General features: G+C 46.2%; 5 protein-coding genes across 5 annotated transcripts; 4 read left to right on the top strand and 1 right to left on the bottom strand.

Annotated features, from left to right (window-relative positions):
* Positions 1-14: 14 nt before the first annotated feature.
* EDB93DRAFT_1292303 (major facilitator superfamily domain-containing protein) lies at positions 15-2,160 on the bottom strand. Its single transcript, XM_041454575.1, has 14 exons — positions 2,058-2,160; positions 1,783-1,996; positions 1,625-1,735; positions 1,444-1,572; positions 1,204-1,388; positions 1,112-1,149; positions 1,017-1,060; positions 896-970; positions 788-841; positions 590-731; positions 480-538; positions 378-424; positions 203-321; positions 15-154 (listed from the first exon to the last, which is right to left on the bottom strand). The coding sequence occupies exons 1-14, from the start codon at positions 2,122-2,124 to the stop codon at positions 59-61; spliced, it is 1,380 nt and encodes a 459-aa protein (XP_041305920.1). The 5' UTR covers positions 2,125-2,160; the 3' UTR covers positions 15-58.
* Positions 2,161-6,248: 4,088 nt separating this feature from the next.
* EDB93DRAFT_1156652 (uncharacterized protein) lies at positions 6,249-8,543 on the top strand. The gene is made up of 4 exons (XM_041449906.1): positions 6,249-7,094; positions 7,155-7,533; positions 7,588-7,730; positions 7,796-8,543. The coding sequence occupies exons 1-4, from the start codon at positions 6,572-6,574 to the stop codon at positions 8,380-8,382; spliced, it is 1,632 nt and encodes a 543-aa protein (XP_041305919.1). The 5' UTR covers positions 6,249-6,571; the 3' UTR covers positions 8,383-8,543.
* On the top strand, positions 8,526-9,880 carry EDB93DRAFT_1156649 (uncharacterized protein; the record flags this gene model as incomplete). Its single annotated transcript, XM_041449905.1, has 5 exons — positions 8,526-8,678; positions 8,994-9,080; positions 9,140-9,208; positions 9,264-9,505; positions 9,560-9,880. Coding segments are annotated over 3 exons (387 nt in total), but the record flags the coding sequence as incomplete, so codon positions are not given.
* An 83-nt stretch (positions 9,881-9,963) lies between these two features.
* On the top strand, positions 9,964-12,227 carry EDB93DRAFT_1156637 (thymine dioxygenase). The gene is made up of 11 exons (XM_041449904.1): positions 9,964-10,525; positions 10,579-10,654; positions 10,720-10,913; positions 10,970-11,094; positions 11,145-11,217; positions 11,277-11,342; positions 11,399-11,456; positions 11,521-11,621; positions 11,672-11,683; positions 11,742-11,816; positions 11,883-12,227. The coding sequence occupies exons 1-11, from the start codon at positions 10,361-10,363 to the stop codon at positions 11,922-11,924; spliced, it is 987 nt and encodes a 328-aa protein (XP_041305917.1). The 5' UTR covers positions 9,964-10,360; the 3' UTR covers positions 11,925-12,227.
* On the top strand, positions 12,216-14,877 carry EDB93DRAFT_594772 (major facilitator superfamily domain-containing protein). The gene is made up of 13 exons (XM_041456797.1): positions 12,216-12,631; positions 12,707-12,782; positions 12,835-12,905; positions 12,963-13,171; positions 13,234-13,273; positions 13,323-13,543; positions 13,597-13,633; positions 13,690-13,718; positions 13,778-13,850; positions 13,910-14,136; positions 14,189-14,271; positions 14,330-14,446; positions 14,499-14,877. The coding sequence occupies exons 1-13, from the start codon at positions 12,496-12,498 to the stop codon at positions 14,575-14,577; spliced, it is 1,398 nt and encodes a 465-aa protein (XP_041305916.1). The 5' UTR covers positions 12,216-12,495; the 3' UTR covers positions 14,578-14,877.
* Positions 14,878-15,164: the final 287 nt, after the last annotated feature.

Below are 15,164 nucleotides of genomic sequence, written 5' to 3'. Positions count from 1 at the left end.
TCCAGTATCTCTATATACCAATGGCATCTTACCATTCTCGCCCCTCCGCAATTTCTCGTCACTTCTCCATATTGTCTTGCAATTCTTCTTCCTCCAGAATCCTTCGTGATACCTTGCTTCGAGCACGAATCCTAGAGCCATAGAAGAAAAGTACCTGGTCCCCATTCAGTAACGACCTGACAGATAGCCAGTCCTGTCTTACCCATGGTATGGGCACTAACGCCACACCTATGCATCCGAACAGAGTCAGACCCCATCTATGCGTCAAGCGAGAAAACATTTGTGTCGTGAAAAGAGGAAAGGCTGCTGCAGCCAAATTTCCTAGCGATTCGTGGCGTTAAGAAAGCATTCGAGAGTTGTGGAAGAGATAAACTCACGACACAGGCTCTGACATGCAATGGCTGACGACGCGTATGTCCCGTAGCTATGAGATTGATTGATGAGTTTCACTTCAATCGCGCAGGTCGAAACATTTTCACCAATCTGCGAGATACAAAAAGACTACCATGTAAATCACAAATCCGCCGGACATGAATATCTTGAGAGAAATGTCAGTCTCACAACTGTGGCGGAGATGCGTAGGACAAACAGTGAGACCGATTGCTGGCACTATCCAATGTACTTCCGGTCTTGCTGTCCAAGCGTAGATGAATATCCCGATTGGTATGAAGATTGCCGCAAGACAAGGAAGATAAAGACGCGCTTCCTGACGTTTCCGAGGATAATGTTTTCTAATGTGAACAAGTCGATGATCCATAGATGTGCAATGTAGCCAACACATGCTTACTGATATAACTTTTCCTGATAGATGTTGGCAGAGTATCCGATGAAGCTCCCAAGTCTAAACCAGACAATAGTAAATCATTATCACGAATTCTAGATTCTGTCGACTCACACGAGAGTGCCGAAGATAAATCCTGTGTTCTGCACGTCAAATCCGTAGACCGCCTGGAACTCAGGGGAGATAGACCTATACCTGAGTTAGACAGTAGGCACAACAATATGGAATGGCGTACTCTATAAGGGCAAAGACAACGCCCCATGTAAAGGCAATCCACAACTGCGTGACGGATGTTTAGTTTTGTCTATGACAAACAGCCGCATAACCTACGCTGAAACTCTGGACGATAGGCTCTGTCAGCAAGAGGTCTAAAAAGAAAAAAGTCAGCTGGTCAGTGTAGATCATCGGTGAAATGTGCTGACATATTGGTCGTGTGCAAGAAATCTTGATCAAAGTGCCCAAGTTTTGTTTTTCAATTTCTGCTTTCGCTTGGTATCTATCATCTCCTGTCTCTTTTCGCTTCTTCCTTGCCAAGCGAGTTAAAATTATGGTAGCACGCGTTTCTTTCATGAGCAATACAACAGAGATAAAATAAGCCCCTGTAAACCTGTAGAAAACTTCAGTCAAGAAAAAATATGCGCGACATGTTTCGAGTGACTAACATAACATGAACCCACTGAATCCATCTCCATCCAAGGCGAGGATTTGCTTCAATTACACCAGAAATTAAGGGCCCGAGTCCTGTTCCAGCCGCAGCAACAAGAGCGAAGAATGCCATAGGTTGTCCACGCCTGTAAAAATAGCTGTAGCGCTCCAACAAACAAAAATATCAAAATGCTCAACTCATGTGGCTTCCATACGTCGGCAACTGAACCACCCACCAAGGTTGCACCTGTTGAGCCGAATGCGCCACCGAGAAAACGTCCAATTATGACGGTCTGTATGTTTGGTGACCTGTAACGGTCTATAAACTAGCCTCACGTCCGTAAAGATGGACTTACAGAGCAATCATAATTTCCGTGAGCATGAATCCAAAAGACGAGATGATATATATATTCAGGCGACCGAATTCTTCCGTGAAGGACGAAGTGATGAGAGGGACCGTGCCAAATCCGATTGACCACAGGCTGAATGCAATGGTGGCCTGGAACTGAGTGCAATTCAGGTCCTGCATCAACGACTGATAGCCCATAGAAAATGAGCCTGCAGCAGCAGCTAGAGGCACAACATTCTGTCAAAACTCTGGTCGCTCCAATGATGGCGTTGATTGAATTACCGACTATCCCAGTGAAAGCACACGCCACCAATGTGACCGTCCACTTTGTTCTGTATGAAAAATTCATGGGATCTCGTGTGTCATTCTCGTCGAAGGTCACCTGTTGCTTGTTAACAATAATATCGATCGAGGCCGAAGGAGGCAAATCGAAAAAGTACTTGCAAGAAATTTATCGTTGTCCTCCGAGTCGGACATACGGGTCGTTAACGATGGAGAGCTAATGATGCCATATTTCTCTGATTCTTGTATAATCGCCATGAGATTATGGGAATGTTGCAGGACAGTGTGGGCACGAGTAGGTATCCAACTATATTTTCCAGCTATTTAAAAAGTCTAGGATATAGTCGGACGACTTATTTCATGACTAGGAAAAGTCACGAGTCCCAAGAGATAAGCCAATGGCCGAGGCCTTGCCTGAATGCATAGTCAGCTCGTGTTGATAATCTCGAGCCACTATCCTAGATTCCTAGCCCGAGAAAGTACGGCCCTGTGTGTGAACGTCAATATGGATGATAAATCGAGGTCATCGGACAGACAAGCCCAAATTTACATTGATTGAGCTCGTTTGAGTTTGAGGTATTCCTAACCTGGGTGCGGACAGTGAAGACAGAGCCCTGATGGCGGCCGTCAGGGATTCTGACACCGGCACATTCGTCCGAAAAAGCGACATTTTGACTTTTCGGATCAGTGTCCAATAAAGTGCTTGTGTCGGCAAAATGGCAAATAAATGTGCCCGTGATGACGCGGGCCAAGCAATAAGCAGCTTGGGGTTATATGGGCCTGCGAGCGAGAGACTACCTTGACGTTGGGGTGAATGCGAAGAACTGTTCTAAGACAAACTCTTGGGATAGGTATCCTACATGCTACTTACGTCGATGATCTTTGTGTTCTCAGGCAAGTTAGGCACTGCAGCTTATGGAAACTAGCTTGTAGTGGAACGAGAGGGTTTAAGCGCCACGTGCCGGTGCACTTCAGGAGGTAGTGATACTACGCGACTGAAAAGCCTCTCTGGTAACCGATTGATTTGGGAACTTCAAAGTACGGAGAAGCGCCAGATTTGGATTCATGCTCACCTAGAGGACTCAGGACTCGAGAAAGGTGACTATCTTACAGCACATAGCTCCAACGAGCTTGAAGAGGGCGTAAGATGGATGGAGTAATAGGGGAGCTCAAAGTAAAAGCGCCCAAGCCCAAGCCCAACCTCGTGACGAAAATTAGTATACCTGGAATAAATAGAAGTAAATAGAAGGTAAACCCACAGTAAACGATATTACAAATGCCATCACATGATCTCCCCGCAGTGAGAACGCATTGCAGTCCTGTCTGGCCGTCCGCGTCAACGACGGTCTTTGCTTCTTTGTCATGCATGCACTTCGCTAGTGTTCAAGTAGGAGCGCTGTGTTGTTTATCGCTATCGAGATTTGCTTATATAAGTGCATCGTATTGTATTTACTGTGTATTTACTTCTATTTATTTCGGGTATCCTAATTTTCGTTGAGCTCCCTAATAAATATCTACCAACAAGGCCAGATAGAGGAACTAGGTTTGAGGTGAGCATAATGAATTTATACTAATTTCCGTATTGACACTCGTAGTAGGGTGTATCCCGAAATCATATAATTTCTGGACTGTAAATCAAATATTGTCATGGCTACTTTGGACAGATCACCGCGTCACTCATTGGAATCCCCATTAATGAGTAAACAAGGGCAATTCCATGAAAAATCGTGCCAAGCCAGGTCGGCAGTATTCGGCGTTACGTAAACCTTGCAATCACAAACTGGGATATATCAGGAACTGACTCCAATTTGATTGGTCCAGGACGGACTCCAGGCTTCAACAATCCTCTTCCCCTATTCCTACTTGCTGAATTTTTTTAGCTGCTTCAGACCCATTCGCTATGTCACCGTTGAATGTTGCATGACAGCTTCCATTGGTTGCGGTATGTATGGAATACACGTACGCCGCAATCTAACAGAACCCTGCAGGACTTGGTTATCAGCGAAGCCTCGAACGTTCGGAGTTATGTGATACGGAGCCCCATTCTGCAGGAGTTCGATGACAGCGTTCACATGATAGGTTGCCCTTTTCTCTCCTACTAATAGGCCGCAGTACTCATTTTTCTTATTACGAATAGATTGCCAGTGGTGACGGTTCAATTCATTCTAGAACACCACAATATCCTCACGAACTCCCGTAACAGTATCAACACCTGACTCCAATGATCGTAATACCAATCCTATCGTCTCCTAGCCTAACATAACATGACCCCCCGGGGAAGCTACTCAAGGTTGTTTGTTTGAAGAGTATTTGTTTTTGCCTGTTTATGACCCTTTTGACGTAAAATTTCCGTGAGACACGACAGTTGAGTGGTCGCGATGCAACGAGCCATACACAGGACCGCAGATGCCAGCCAGAAAGTATGTGTAGCTCCCCGTTTACACACAATCTGATTATCTCACATTCATTTGCACTACAGAGTAGACCGTGACAACCTGGCCTCCACCTACCCAGAACATAAGACCGGGTTATCGCCGCCGCTTCCAATACCAGAACGCCAAAGTCACTACACTTGAGGGCCATTGCCCACCAATGGCCACCTGATACGCTCCTGACGTGAAATTGCTTTGACTTACAGCCCCTTCTGATTCCTGCTGGGTTCGAACTTTGCACAATGTCAAAGAACCGTACGGCAGATGGACTCATCCACTGTTTTATCATATGAAATCATATTCCACACGCTTGCATCCTCTTGTTCGAAGCATATGGATTCAACATCAGCCCACCGTCATTTCCTCCTTGCCTGAGGAATGTCAAAATCTGGGAAAGGCGGGCTTGCATCCACAATTCACGTCGCAGTTTACCTGTTTGTGCTCTTCTCGCTCTCTTGTTGTATCTCCTCAATTATGTGATGCATGTAACCGAGATATTTCGACAGACTTGAGAATTTGATTTCGATACTAGATGCCCGCTCTTTCGGAGCTCTTTCGGTTCCTTGCCCTGGTTCTGACGCTGCAAGCTTAGCGCCGTCTCCTTAGACAAGCTTGATCCGAGGTATTGTGTTGTGAAGATCTTGACGGGAGTAATTTCAGGGTGCAGAATTTTAGTGAGTTGGGCATGGGAGAAGGATCGGTGAACGACGAAAACTGAAATTGGTTTACCCAAAGTTTGCAAACCTTCTAAACTGTTATCAGCGGAAACCATCACCCTGCTTGCAACGCTGGATTACACGAATGTGGTGATATTCCAATCAAGCTACGAAGAAATGAAAATGCAAAGAGAATGATTACATTTTACCTGAGGACATCAATATTCTCATTTGTCCACGGTGGGTACACCTGCATCTGCATGCCATCCGAATTAGCTTATACTGGTTTTATAACAGTTGCGACGAGATTGATAGCTAGGACATGGCAAAATGAATGAAGATCGGTATTTCTACATACACAGAGCTCAGTCAACAGCAACACTAAGCACTCGGTGAACGCTCCTATATCCACTAGAAGCCGCTCGCCGATATCCTTCGACTTCAATTGTACTGATTGCAACCATCGGAAGGCCAATGCCTACGTGCGACACGCCGTACAAGTCCCAAAGTCATGGCTATTACCATGCTAACACACATAATCAACAACGTCAATATAAACGTTCAATTTTTGTGAAGACAACAATGGACACGTAGTAGGGCAGAGGCTAATCACAGGTTCGTGCAACATCTCCACTGGTTTATAATATCTTTTTATCCCCAGTGCAAGGAGTGAGCAGTCCCTAGCTGCTCGTCCGGTTGCTGGAGGTTGTGTCACTTCAAGATATGAGGAATTGCTCAAGCTTTTGATAACCTTATGCAAGATCCCGAGGAGCCCTTAGCGCTGACGTGGCCTCCCCTTCAACTTGATCAACCGAATGAGTACTTCGATGCCACCGTCTGTTATGAAGAATCATCGAAATACTTATTGGATGGACGCAATTCGAACGGTGATTGCCATTATGTAGTACCTCCAGAAATCACGCAATGCCAACCAACGATTTTTCGAACGAGTAACTGGGGATGGTAGAGGTCATATGGTACTATGTGTCTTGTAGATGCATCGTGTCACTCTTGGCGTCAATGTGATTGTAGCTTATTATGTCAGCACCAATCACGATCCCTCGATGCAGGAATCCAGAGGAATCCGCACCCCAAATAGTAAATGATTTTCGGCCAAGCCACCAAGGCCTGTTTTCCAAATTCTCACCTGACTCGTCAGAATTTGTCGTCCTGGTCCTGGAAGTATGATAGTGCTCCAAGTATTGTGATGTTCATCATTTTCAGATGGATCTGCGGATTCACCGGCAGATCCTACCCGCACCCCGATGCTCTGATCTGTACGAGTGATGCGGGTAAGCCTTCAGACAGTAACAACGGCGGATGAGGTACGTGTACCACCCAGGTGCACCCATGTCACACCCTATCCTCCACCCTCTGTAAATAACTGGCGAGCTCGTTCTGAGAATACTCGGTTCTTCGGGGATCCATGGTTATCGCACTCCTCCTCTCTGATGCTAACAAGCCCCTACGCTACGCAGACCTTAATCGTGTAGCCCTTCAGTGTCTTTATGCAGCGCACTCGATGTGGAAAGCCCTTTCTATTCTCCAATCCGCAATCTCATGTAGGGAACTGGAAACACCCTCGTCCACACTACCATCTCGGCTTCTATCTGCCTTCGACGCGCACGTTGGTGACTGTTCATGCCATACGCGAGCGCAGATGCTCTGGGAGCTTGTCCAATTATACAATATGCCAGAGAAGAAAGATGCCCTCGATCACGCAATCACAATGCTGCAAGAACTCAGGATTCAGGCCGCATTGTTGCTTCAGGAGATCGAGCAAAGTTACGGGAAACCGCGCATTCCTACGCTCGACGCACTCAGAACTCACTTGAGTGTATGGCAACGTATTGGCTTCACACGTTTTTTAAATCTTTTCTCTGGGCCCTCTGACTCTCCACCTGGAACTGGCGTATTACAGACTACCGCTGCTGAAGATGTGCTTGATAGTGAGTGAATTTTTCCATTCAGATTAATGTGTCATCATTTACTCAATGTCTTCATCCCAGTTTCAACGCCTCCATCAGATTCTTCATACAAACGCTACCAAATCACAGTTGAACCAGAATGGAATACCGACAACCTTTTCCTCGTTGCACGTTTCTTGACTCTCTGTCTTCTGCTGTCTGAATGCAAGATAGCTAAAATAAAATCCGGTCCTCCTATACGCGTAATCGTTCGCGTCGATCTTCAATTAATGTATGCAAACATCGGACGAGAGCTGGAAGTTTTGGGCCTAGTGTCAGCACAGAGGAATTCGAGGTCTTGTGATGGCAAGGTGAAGTTGAGCGCACAATGCGATGCTATGCAGGGCTACGTATCCGTTGTTACGACGGATTGGGTGAAGAAAGCGGTCCTTAGATTGGGGCTTCTCGACTTTCACCAGAGGTATGTGATATTGGCATGGTTTCAGGGACTGGAATTCAAACACCGTGTATCTAGTTTGTCCGAGGGATTGATAGTCGCAAATAGTCGCCATATTTCGTGCGTTTCGACGTATGCATCCACATTGCTTGTACGTGCGCTGTGGTTCACATTTAACACGCCTTTATTGGTCGTGATTCAGCGGTTCTGTTCGCATGGCGGTGAGTAGCCTACACGAATATAAATGAAATTTTGTTAATGATATCATTACCTTACTTCATACCAGAATTTCATAATATCTATTGCCGTATCACCAGGAATCCCACATCCCCAGCCCCCTCTTTCTACGAGATGGGAGAACCCGATTGGTTCGACGTTACACTTGTTTCCGATGAAGACATCGTCACAGCATCGTGGTCCATACTACCGCACAACATCATGATATGCATGTCAGGAGAAGGCACGATTGATGACTTCCGCCGTCTTCTCCTCGATAGCAATCAAGGGAACTCGCTTCTCAGTCAACCTCATAATGGGACATGCCAAGAAATTGTTGACTATATCAGCAAACTAAAAGAGCTCAACTTCGCTCGCTTTATGGCGCACTGCTCTGCGCACCATGATCAGTTTCCGTTCACTTTGCCGGATGATGAGGATGCGTTGGAGAGGGTATCTGACCTGATCCAGAAAGGGCTGGGAAAGAGAGCTAGTGACACCTTTAAGGAGGCCAGGGATGGGGCTGATGACTTTGGAACAGGGAAATCTATGAACATGTTCACGATCGAACACTTGGTTGTGGAGTTTCCGGGTATGATATTGAAAGAGCTGCAGAGGAAGCCTACCGTTTATGGTTGTAAACTTGAATCTTCATAAGCTCGCATCAGCAAATTGTACTAGTATCTTGCCGCATCAGTAGAACAATATGCGCTGTACAGAACTGGACAGAACCGGACTGCATGAGTTCTCGGGCGGTGCTGCACAGGACTCATATGATTTGTAATCACACTTCTACGTATACCATTGTACTATGTATCCATCAACTGGCCCCACGGTGACTCAAAAATCGTCCAAATCTTTACTCATTTCTTGAAACCTCAGATATGTACAATGTAAACGCCTTGGCAACTCGATATCTAACTTGGGATGAGCCCAATGTGGTGAACCTTGTGGTGAGCTTTGACATACATTCGTTGTTCTTGTCTGCCATGCACAATAACTTCCATGACATACTTCGTCACCATAGTCATGTTCCCCACTCAACAATCAGCGTTAGTGGGTCCTATCTCAGGACACGACGACTCAATTTGTCCAGGAAGCATACTTAAGCTGGACATACCCAGGCAGCATAGCAATCATCATCTACTTCCTGCCTGCTACCCATTCCAAGTTGAAATCCATTCATTTTTGTGGTCACCGATACTATTCTCCAATGACTTTTGATCTCACAAATATCCATGTACCTGATCTGACGGGCATGGTCAGTGACGACCGGCAATCGCGCAATCGACAGTTGGAGCTTCGCAGACGTTCGGAAGGGAATCTACTACACACAGCCAGGTCATAATTTTACCGTACGTGCTGCTCTGTCACTGGTGACGTGTAACACATTTATATTCACTCAACGATGTAGGTAGCGGTGAAGACCTTGAGACCATCGCTTTTGTCAGACACAGTGCGTCTCGCGAGAAAAACCATACGGGTATGTAGATCGTTTACTCATAGCTTATCCTTTTTGCTTAGTCTGCCTTTTTCAGCGAGAGGCAAAAGTTTGGAGCACGCTGAATCACCCCAATGTGGCTCAATTCATCGGTGTGTGTTGCCAGGATGACGGACTTCGACCTTTCCCGCGTCCTCGAAGCATGTGCCTTCACAACGAGCCATATAAAAGCGGTCGGCATGTTAAGTTACATGGCGCGCGAGTTGATGAATCCCACATCAACAGCACCGCTACCCACTGCAATCAGATATCTGGTCGGCAGGATTGACAGGTCGAGATGTACGTTAAGGAATTCTCGTCACCAAAAATTGCAGAAACTGAGCATGTTACTAGATTTTATCTGACATCATGGCGTACGTCGATAAGAATGGGGATGGCGAACCAATCTGTTGTATTGGTCGAGGGGAAATACCCAATCTGGGTCTTTACCGTCGAGTACCAGGTGGGACATGGTCAATGCTGATGGCCTGCTGAGTAAATGAGGGAATACGACCTGCTCTCTCCGAATTGATCAGGTACTTGGATAACAACTATCCTAGTTTGCAGTAAGCTACAACTGTAGAGCTGTTTTATATGTAGATACAGAACGTCCCTCACTACATTGGTTACAACACGGACTTGTTGAATAATACTATAGGTTTTGCTTTGCGTCAATGGTGAATCTATCGTCTTCTGAGATTGACTTTGGCAACTGACCAACCAGAGGTGGGTGAATTTGCAACAAAAAAGTATCATGTCACTGGCTCACTGCACTCTCCCATTGTCCGATGACTACACCGTTATCACATCACGTGATGTTTACGGACGCTGGTGGAACCAACCGGAAATACCACTAGCACGATCCACGTATATGGTACCCATTCACAGCGAATTCCTTCCGCGTCACGTTCATGAAAGATCCAAAGGAAAAAATCATCCAGCCCTCTGGAGAGAACAGATGCCAGCTCAGTACTTCTATTATGAGATACCGCCGGCGTCAAAAATGGTCGCATGGTGAAGTTCGCAAACGTCACGCTGGCAGAACCATGTTCTGCCAAGTTTTGTCAGTTCTGCAGGCAGAATTGCCCTGAAATAGTTCTGCCCATGGTTTCCAAGATCAGATCAACCGTCCCTTGACCATCTAACACTGCGGCTATGTCGAATAATTCAATCCCTATTGTTGATTTTGCTCCGTTCTTAGACGGAACTGCGAAACAGCAGGTTGCAGATCAGCTCCTCGGGTCGTTCAAATCGGCTGGATTCGTCCACCTCACGAATTTTGGTCTATCGAACGAAGAGGTCCAAGAGATGTTTGATTTGGTGGGGTTAACAGCCGCCTCTTTAGCTAGGACTTCTAACCTATAGCGTGACAGTCGAAGCGCTTTTTTGCCCTTCCGCACAAAATCAAAATGCTTGCGCCTCATCCAGACTCCGGAGCACATCATCGAGGTTAGACAATTCCATGGCCGAATAGGATTACTGGTCTAGTCGCTTTCACATTTGTCTTCTCTCAGGTTATTCCTTCCCCGGCCAGGAGAAAGAAACCCAACTCCCGGAATCGGGAGATTCCACTGAGGCTGAAATACCAATCCCGAGCGTGAAAGAGTCGTTCGACATCGGGCGTGAGGACGATGACTTGATGCCAAACATCTGGCCGCCCGATCACATCCTCCCCGGCTTCAAGGAATCGTATCTGGCGTTCTATTGGGTCAGTGTATCCACTCGGGCCTGAAGTCTTGTACCTTGGTTCTGACAGAGAAAAAGAAATGCTATGAGGTTGAGAAAAACATCCTCCGCGCGCTCGCGCTGGGTTTCGGCTTGGAGGAGGAGTGGCTTGTGAGATATCATGGGATGTCAGATAATGGGCTGAGACTACAACACTATCCCGGGTAAGCTTTCATTGTCGATCGACTGGTATGGGCTTGAATCACGATACTAGCGTCGCCCTCGAATCGGTCCTTTCGAACAAGGTTGCACGGATATCGAATCATACGGATTTTGATACACTCACAGTGAGTCTCCCCTTTCTTTGTCTCCTTTCACGTTATACAACGAGGCTAACCCTAGGCAGATCCTCTTTCAAGACAACGTAGGAGGCCTCGAAGTCGAGGATTCGAATGAGTCTGGGAGTTTTTTGGTGCGTTACTGTGAGGCTACCTCCTTACTAAAGTCAAAACTAATTTGTGGTTAAAGGCGGTACCACCAATTCCCAACTCGATCGTCGTTAACGCAGGAGATTTTTTGCGGCGATGTGATGGTTCCTTTGGTCTTGCTGAGACCATATAATTACTAATGTGCTGATTTGACTTCTGTAGGGTCGAATGACACAATACGGAGCGCGATGCATCGCGTTCGCGCGCCGCCGCATGCGGTGACGAGGGATGGCATGCTTCCAGATCGATATTCTATCCCCTACGTGAGTTTACGCCCTCTATTCCTCCGACCTTTAGCTGATAAGTACATCAGTTCTGTGCTGCCGTGCGCCATCTTTCCTCCTTTTATGCCAGATTTATCGATTGATGGTTGGCATATACAGGACCTTTCCACAGTCGTCGATTCGATCCCTGGTACGTGGTCAGCGGATTATCCCAAAAAGTATGAGCCCGTGTCGGTGAGTTGGTTTGCCTTCCAGGTGACATATGGAAACTACATGTTGATGCCAATGGTGGCGGAATAGGTGAAAGAGTATGTAATGAAGCGGTTTGCCGCGGATTATTAAAGCTGGTGAAAGGTGCTATGGGTTGACATGAATATCAAGTATGATACATTTTCGTTTGTCCGAATGCCAAAGGTTTATGTAGAATGACGGATACCTTTCTGTAGAGTTTGGAGATGGCTTCAAACCTGTGATGGCGTGATATCGAGATTCAGGTACCATGATGGGCATTTGTTTTGAGTTCGACACATCGACATGTACTTTCTTTCAGATGACGATTTAGAAAGATCCTTCCTGACCCCCCGGAATAGTATTAGCAAGTCGCACAGCTTATGTAATTGCGTAGAAACTGAAGTACTGAAGTACTGACACTTTCAAAGTTACCACCTGTCGCCAGCGAAATTACATTAATATTCGAAAGGTATTCTAGAGTGCCCTGAAACGCTCTAGACAAGGTCTGGAATATTATAGCCAAGTCCATATCCTCTTTTGATTGAACTCTTGCATGTAACCAACAATCTAGCTTATTTCCTCTTCACGAAATCGTCTGACATAGGATCTTTCGCAACCGTGACAGACTTAGACCAAAGCGAAGTATATACCACCTTGACTCGCGAACCTTGAACTGGATTCAATGGACTACACAATATCGGAAGAGACCGCTATTTTCAACGCTGGCCATGAGGCCCATGACCACATGCACATGCTGTTCTCAAAACGCAAGAAACAGGCTATTCTCGCGCTTCTTTCTTCCTTTGCATTCATGCATTGTACGTTGCACATCTTCATTGTGACACAAACACAATTGACCCAAGTCTTTCTATCTTACTTCCCTACCTTCTCAGTAACCATAGCACAAGCAACCCGCTTATGTATGCCTGCAGTCGCGTCCGATCTCAATACTCAGCCATCTCTCATGGGGTCAGCGCCCACAATGTTTCGGGGGAATTTCTTCACTAATACGGTGATGCAGACACTCGATTGGCTTATGGTTATTTGCTGCGTGTCTCGGTGGTCTTACCGGTGGAGTGTATTCAACGTTTTGTGTGTCGTCTTCCATATGCCCTCAACAAACCTGTCTTACTTTCACTCCGTATATAGCTGGTAGAAGACCCGTTCAACTCGTTGGAGCCTCCCTCATGTGCTTCGGATCCATCAGTACTGGCCTTTCTACTTCCGTCCCTGTGTACATGGTTTCGCGGGCTATCGAGGGGTTGGGTGCGGGTTCTGGGGCCTATATCGGGCCTGCTGTGATTGGAGACATCTACCAGCTCGAGAAGCGAGGAAGTGCCCTTGGTGTACTGCGATCTGTATGTACACCCCCGTCGTTTGCTCTCCCAATAATGATTTATACCATTTCGCGTTTTCTTAGGTGACCTTTATCGGGATGATATTGATACTTCCAATCGGAGGTATGAACTACTTCATCGGGGTACAATTCACCTCGATCTCAGTTGTCAGGATTGGTCACTGCATACGCTTCTTGGCGCACCTTGCAGTTCTGTCTAGGTATCATGAGTGGCGTCATCTTCATCCTCATGTTCCTATATTTCCCAGAGACCAGTCATCCAAGTATGAGAGGGATTGATCAGACACCTCCTTCGAATAGACCATCCAGATTCATGATTATCAATCCCCTGAAACCACTGGTGCTTCTTCGCAGCCCGAATGTTCTCGCCATTGTGAGATCAACTTTTGGCTCTTTGACCTCATGTTGATCACCGCCAGCGAATAGTCGTTCATAGTATTTACGGCCTTCCTGGCAGAATCTGGTTCGTCTGTTCAATAACTGCCTCTACCTACTGGATTCTCAGGATTTTCCTACCAGTCCTGACAGTCCCTCTGGGATGGACACTCGTACGTCTCCTCTGTCTTGAGATCGCTCAAGAATATACGGTTCTACAGCTACATTCCAGGATTCAAAATTTGATATCACCAATCCCGCCATAATTAGTGTCTGCTTTGTCTTGGTGGCTATCGGCAACATGTGTGCGTCTTTTCTGTTTATTGTAAAGACTGGCAACACCGTGACATTCACGCACGCATAGTTGGTACTTTGTTGTCTGGCAAAACGTCAGACATAGTTGTTGTGCACTACAAAGCCCACCGGAACGGCATCTGGTTGCCCGAAGATAGGCTCCGCACTGCGCTACCCGCCACACTCATTGGAGTCCCTTTTGCTGTGCTAGCCTTCGGGCTGGTGGCGGAGTACCTGCCTGGGAGTTTGGTTGGATTGTCGCTGTGTCTTTCCTGTCTCTTTGTGAATGGCATTGTGGTGGGCCATCCGACTAAGTTTGATCGGCTTTACTTACTTTCTTGCATGCTAGACCGAGTTCGTTCTGAGCCCATCTATAGCCTACTTGACAGATCTTCTGCGTGAGCAAAGTGCTGAAGCTGTTGCCGCTGCCATGTAAGACTTTTTCGTATCAGCAATTCAACTAACCCATCTCACCAACCTTTATTGACAGCTCACTAAGCTTCCTTTTGCTCTCGGTCAGTGTAGGCTGGATTATACCATCTATAGAAATGCTAGGGATTGTGGGGGTAAATACACTTGTAGCTATCCTTGCATTGGGCGGCCACGTGTATGTTTCTTACTCCTACTTTTTGTATTCCGACCTTTGACCTTCGTTGCAGTGTGCTCTGGTTCACTGTCAAATACGGTGATCGGATGAGGACTTGGGTGGACATGGATTACTCCATATCGAATAGATGACGTCTGAGCGGCACCGTGGGCCACATCACATCATACGATGCTTGCATGGCTCAAATGGATCCAATTGACTGCTGGCAATGTGTAAGCATGCTAGCTTACCCATAATCAGTACATATACCGTCGCTGATACTTTCAGTATCTCACCTATTGGTATGAAAGCACAAATTTTGTTCATTATGTCCCTGGACACTAGAGGAGCAGATGGATTGTGTATATCTATCCTTCATCCCATTGAATGCATAAGTTCGAAGATTTTGTCACCGCGGCACCACTACTTGAAATAATGCCATTGATTCAGACTAAATTTAATTTAATTATAATTAATATAATATAATTTAGTCTGAATTGACGGATCATTCTATTCGATAACCATTCAATTTTTCGAATCAACCCCTATAACGGGGCCTGAGGCATGTAGATATCAAATTTGTCCGTGAATTCCCATGTGTCCACGAGTTGGTTCCATTCAGCCACGATTATCAGTTCTAGTGACCTTATAAACATTAATGTAATTACAGAATCTAAGCAGATCTGCCAGGTCAGCCTCTTTACCAGGCTACTGTAGGCTTGATGCTCAAGCGCTCACA

Source organism: Suillus bovinus (assembly GCF_016758785.1).
Source record: "Suillus bovinus strain UH-Sbo-P2 chromosome Unknown EDB93scaffold_43, whole genome shotgun sequence".
Taxonomy (NCBI): Eukaryota; Fungi; Basidiomycota; class Agaricomycetes; order Boletales; family Suillaceae; genus Suillus; species Suillus bovinus.
This window is presented reverse-complemented; position numbering and strand designations above follow the sequence as displayed.

Bases quoted from the DNA above. Each gene is read 5' to 3' on its own strand.
- EDB93DRAFT_1292303 (XM_041454575.1), bottom strand. From the start codon at position 2,124: ATGAATTTTTCATACAGAACAAAGTGGACGGTCACATTGGTGGCGTGT. The intron at 732-787 runs GTAAGCATGTGT...TGTTCACATTAG, and splicing joins TATCAGGAAAAGTTATATCA to AAAACATTATCCTCGGAAAC. The intron at 155-202 runs GTAAGACAGGAC...AATGGGGACCAG, and splicing joins CGTTAGTGCCCATACCATGG to GTACTTTTCTTCTATGGCTC.
- EDB93DRAFT_1156652 (XM_041449906.1), top strand. From the start codon at position 6,572: ATGGTTATCGCACTCCTCCTCTCTGATGCTAACAAGCCCCTACGCTAC. The intron at 7,095-7,154 runs GTGAGTGAATTT...TCTTCATCCCAG, and splicing joins TGCTGAAGATGTGCTTGATA to TTTCAACGCCTCCATCAGAT. The intron at 7,534-7,587 runs GTATGTGATATT...CCGTGTATCTAG, and splicing joins CTTCTCGACTTTCACCAGAG to TTTGTCCGAGGGATTGATAG.
- EDB93DRAFT_594772 (XM_041456797.1), top strand. From the start codon at position 12,496: ATGGACTACACAATATCGGAAGAGACCGCTATTTTCAACGCTGGCCAT. The intron at 13,172-13,233 runs GTATGTACACCC...GCGTTTTCTTAG, and splicing joins CCCTTGGTGTACTGCGATCT to GTGACCTTTATCGGGATGAT. The intron at 13,851-13,909 runs GTGCGTCTTTTC...ACGCACGCATAG, and splicing joins GGTGGCTATCGGCAACATGT to TTGGTACTTTGTTGTCTGGC.
- EDB93DRAFT_1156637 (XM_041449904.1), top strand. From the start codon at position 10,361: ATGTCGAATAATTCAATCCCTATTGTTGATTTTGCTCCGTTCTTAGAC. The intron at 10,914-10,969 runs GTCAGTGTATCC...ACAGAGAAAAAG, and splicing joins CGTATCTGGCGTTCTATTGG to AAATGCTATGAGGTTGAGAA. The intron at 11,343-11,398 runs GTGCGTTACTGT...TTGTGGTTAAAG, and splicing joins ATGAGTCTGGGAGTTTTTTG to GCGGTACCACCAATTCCCAA.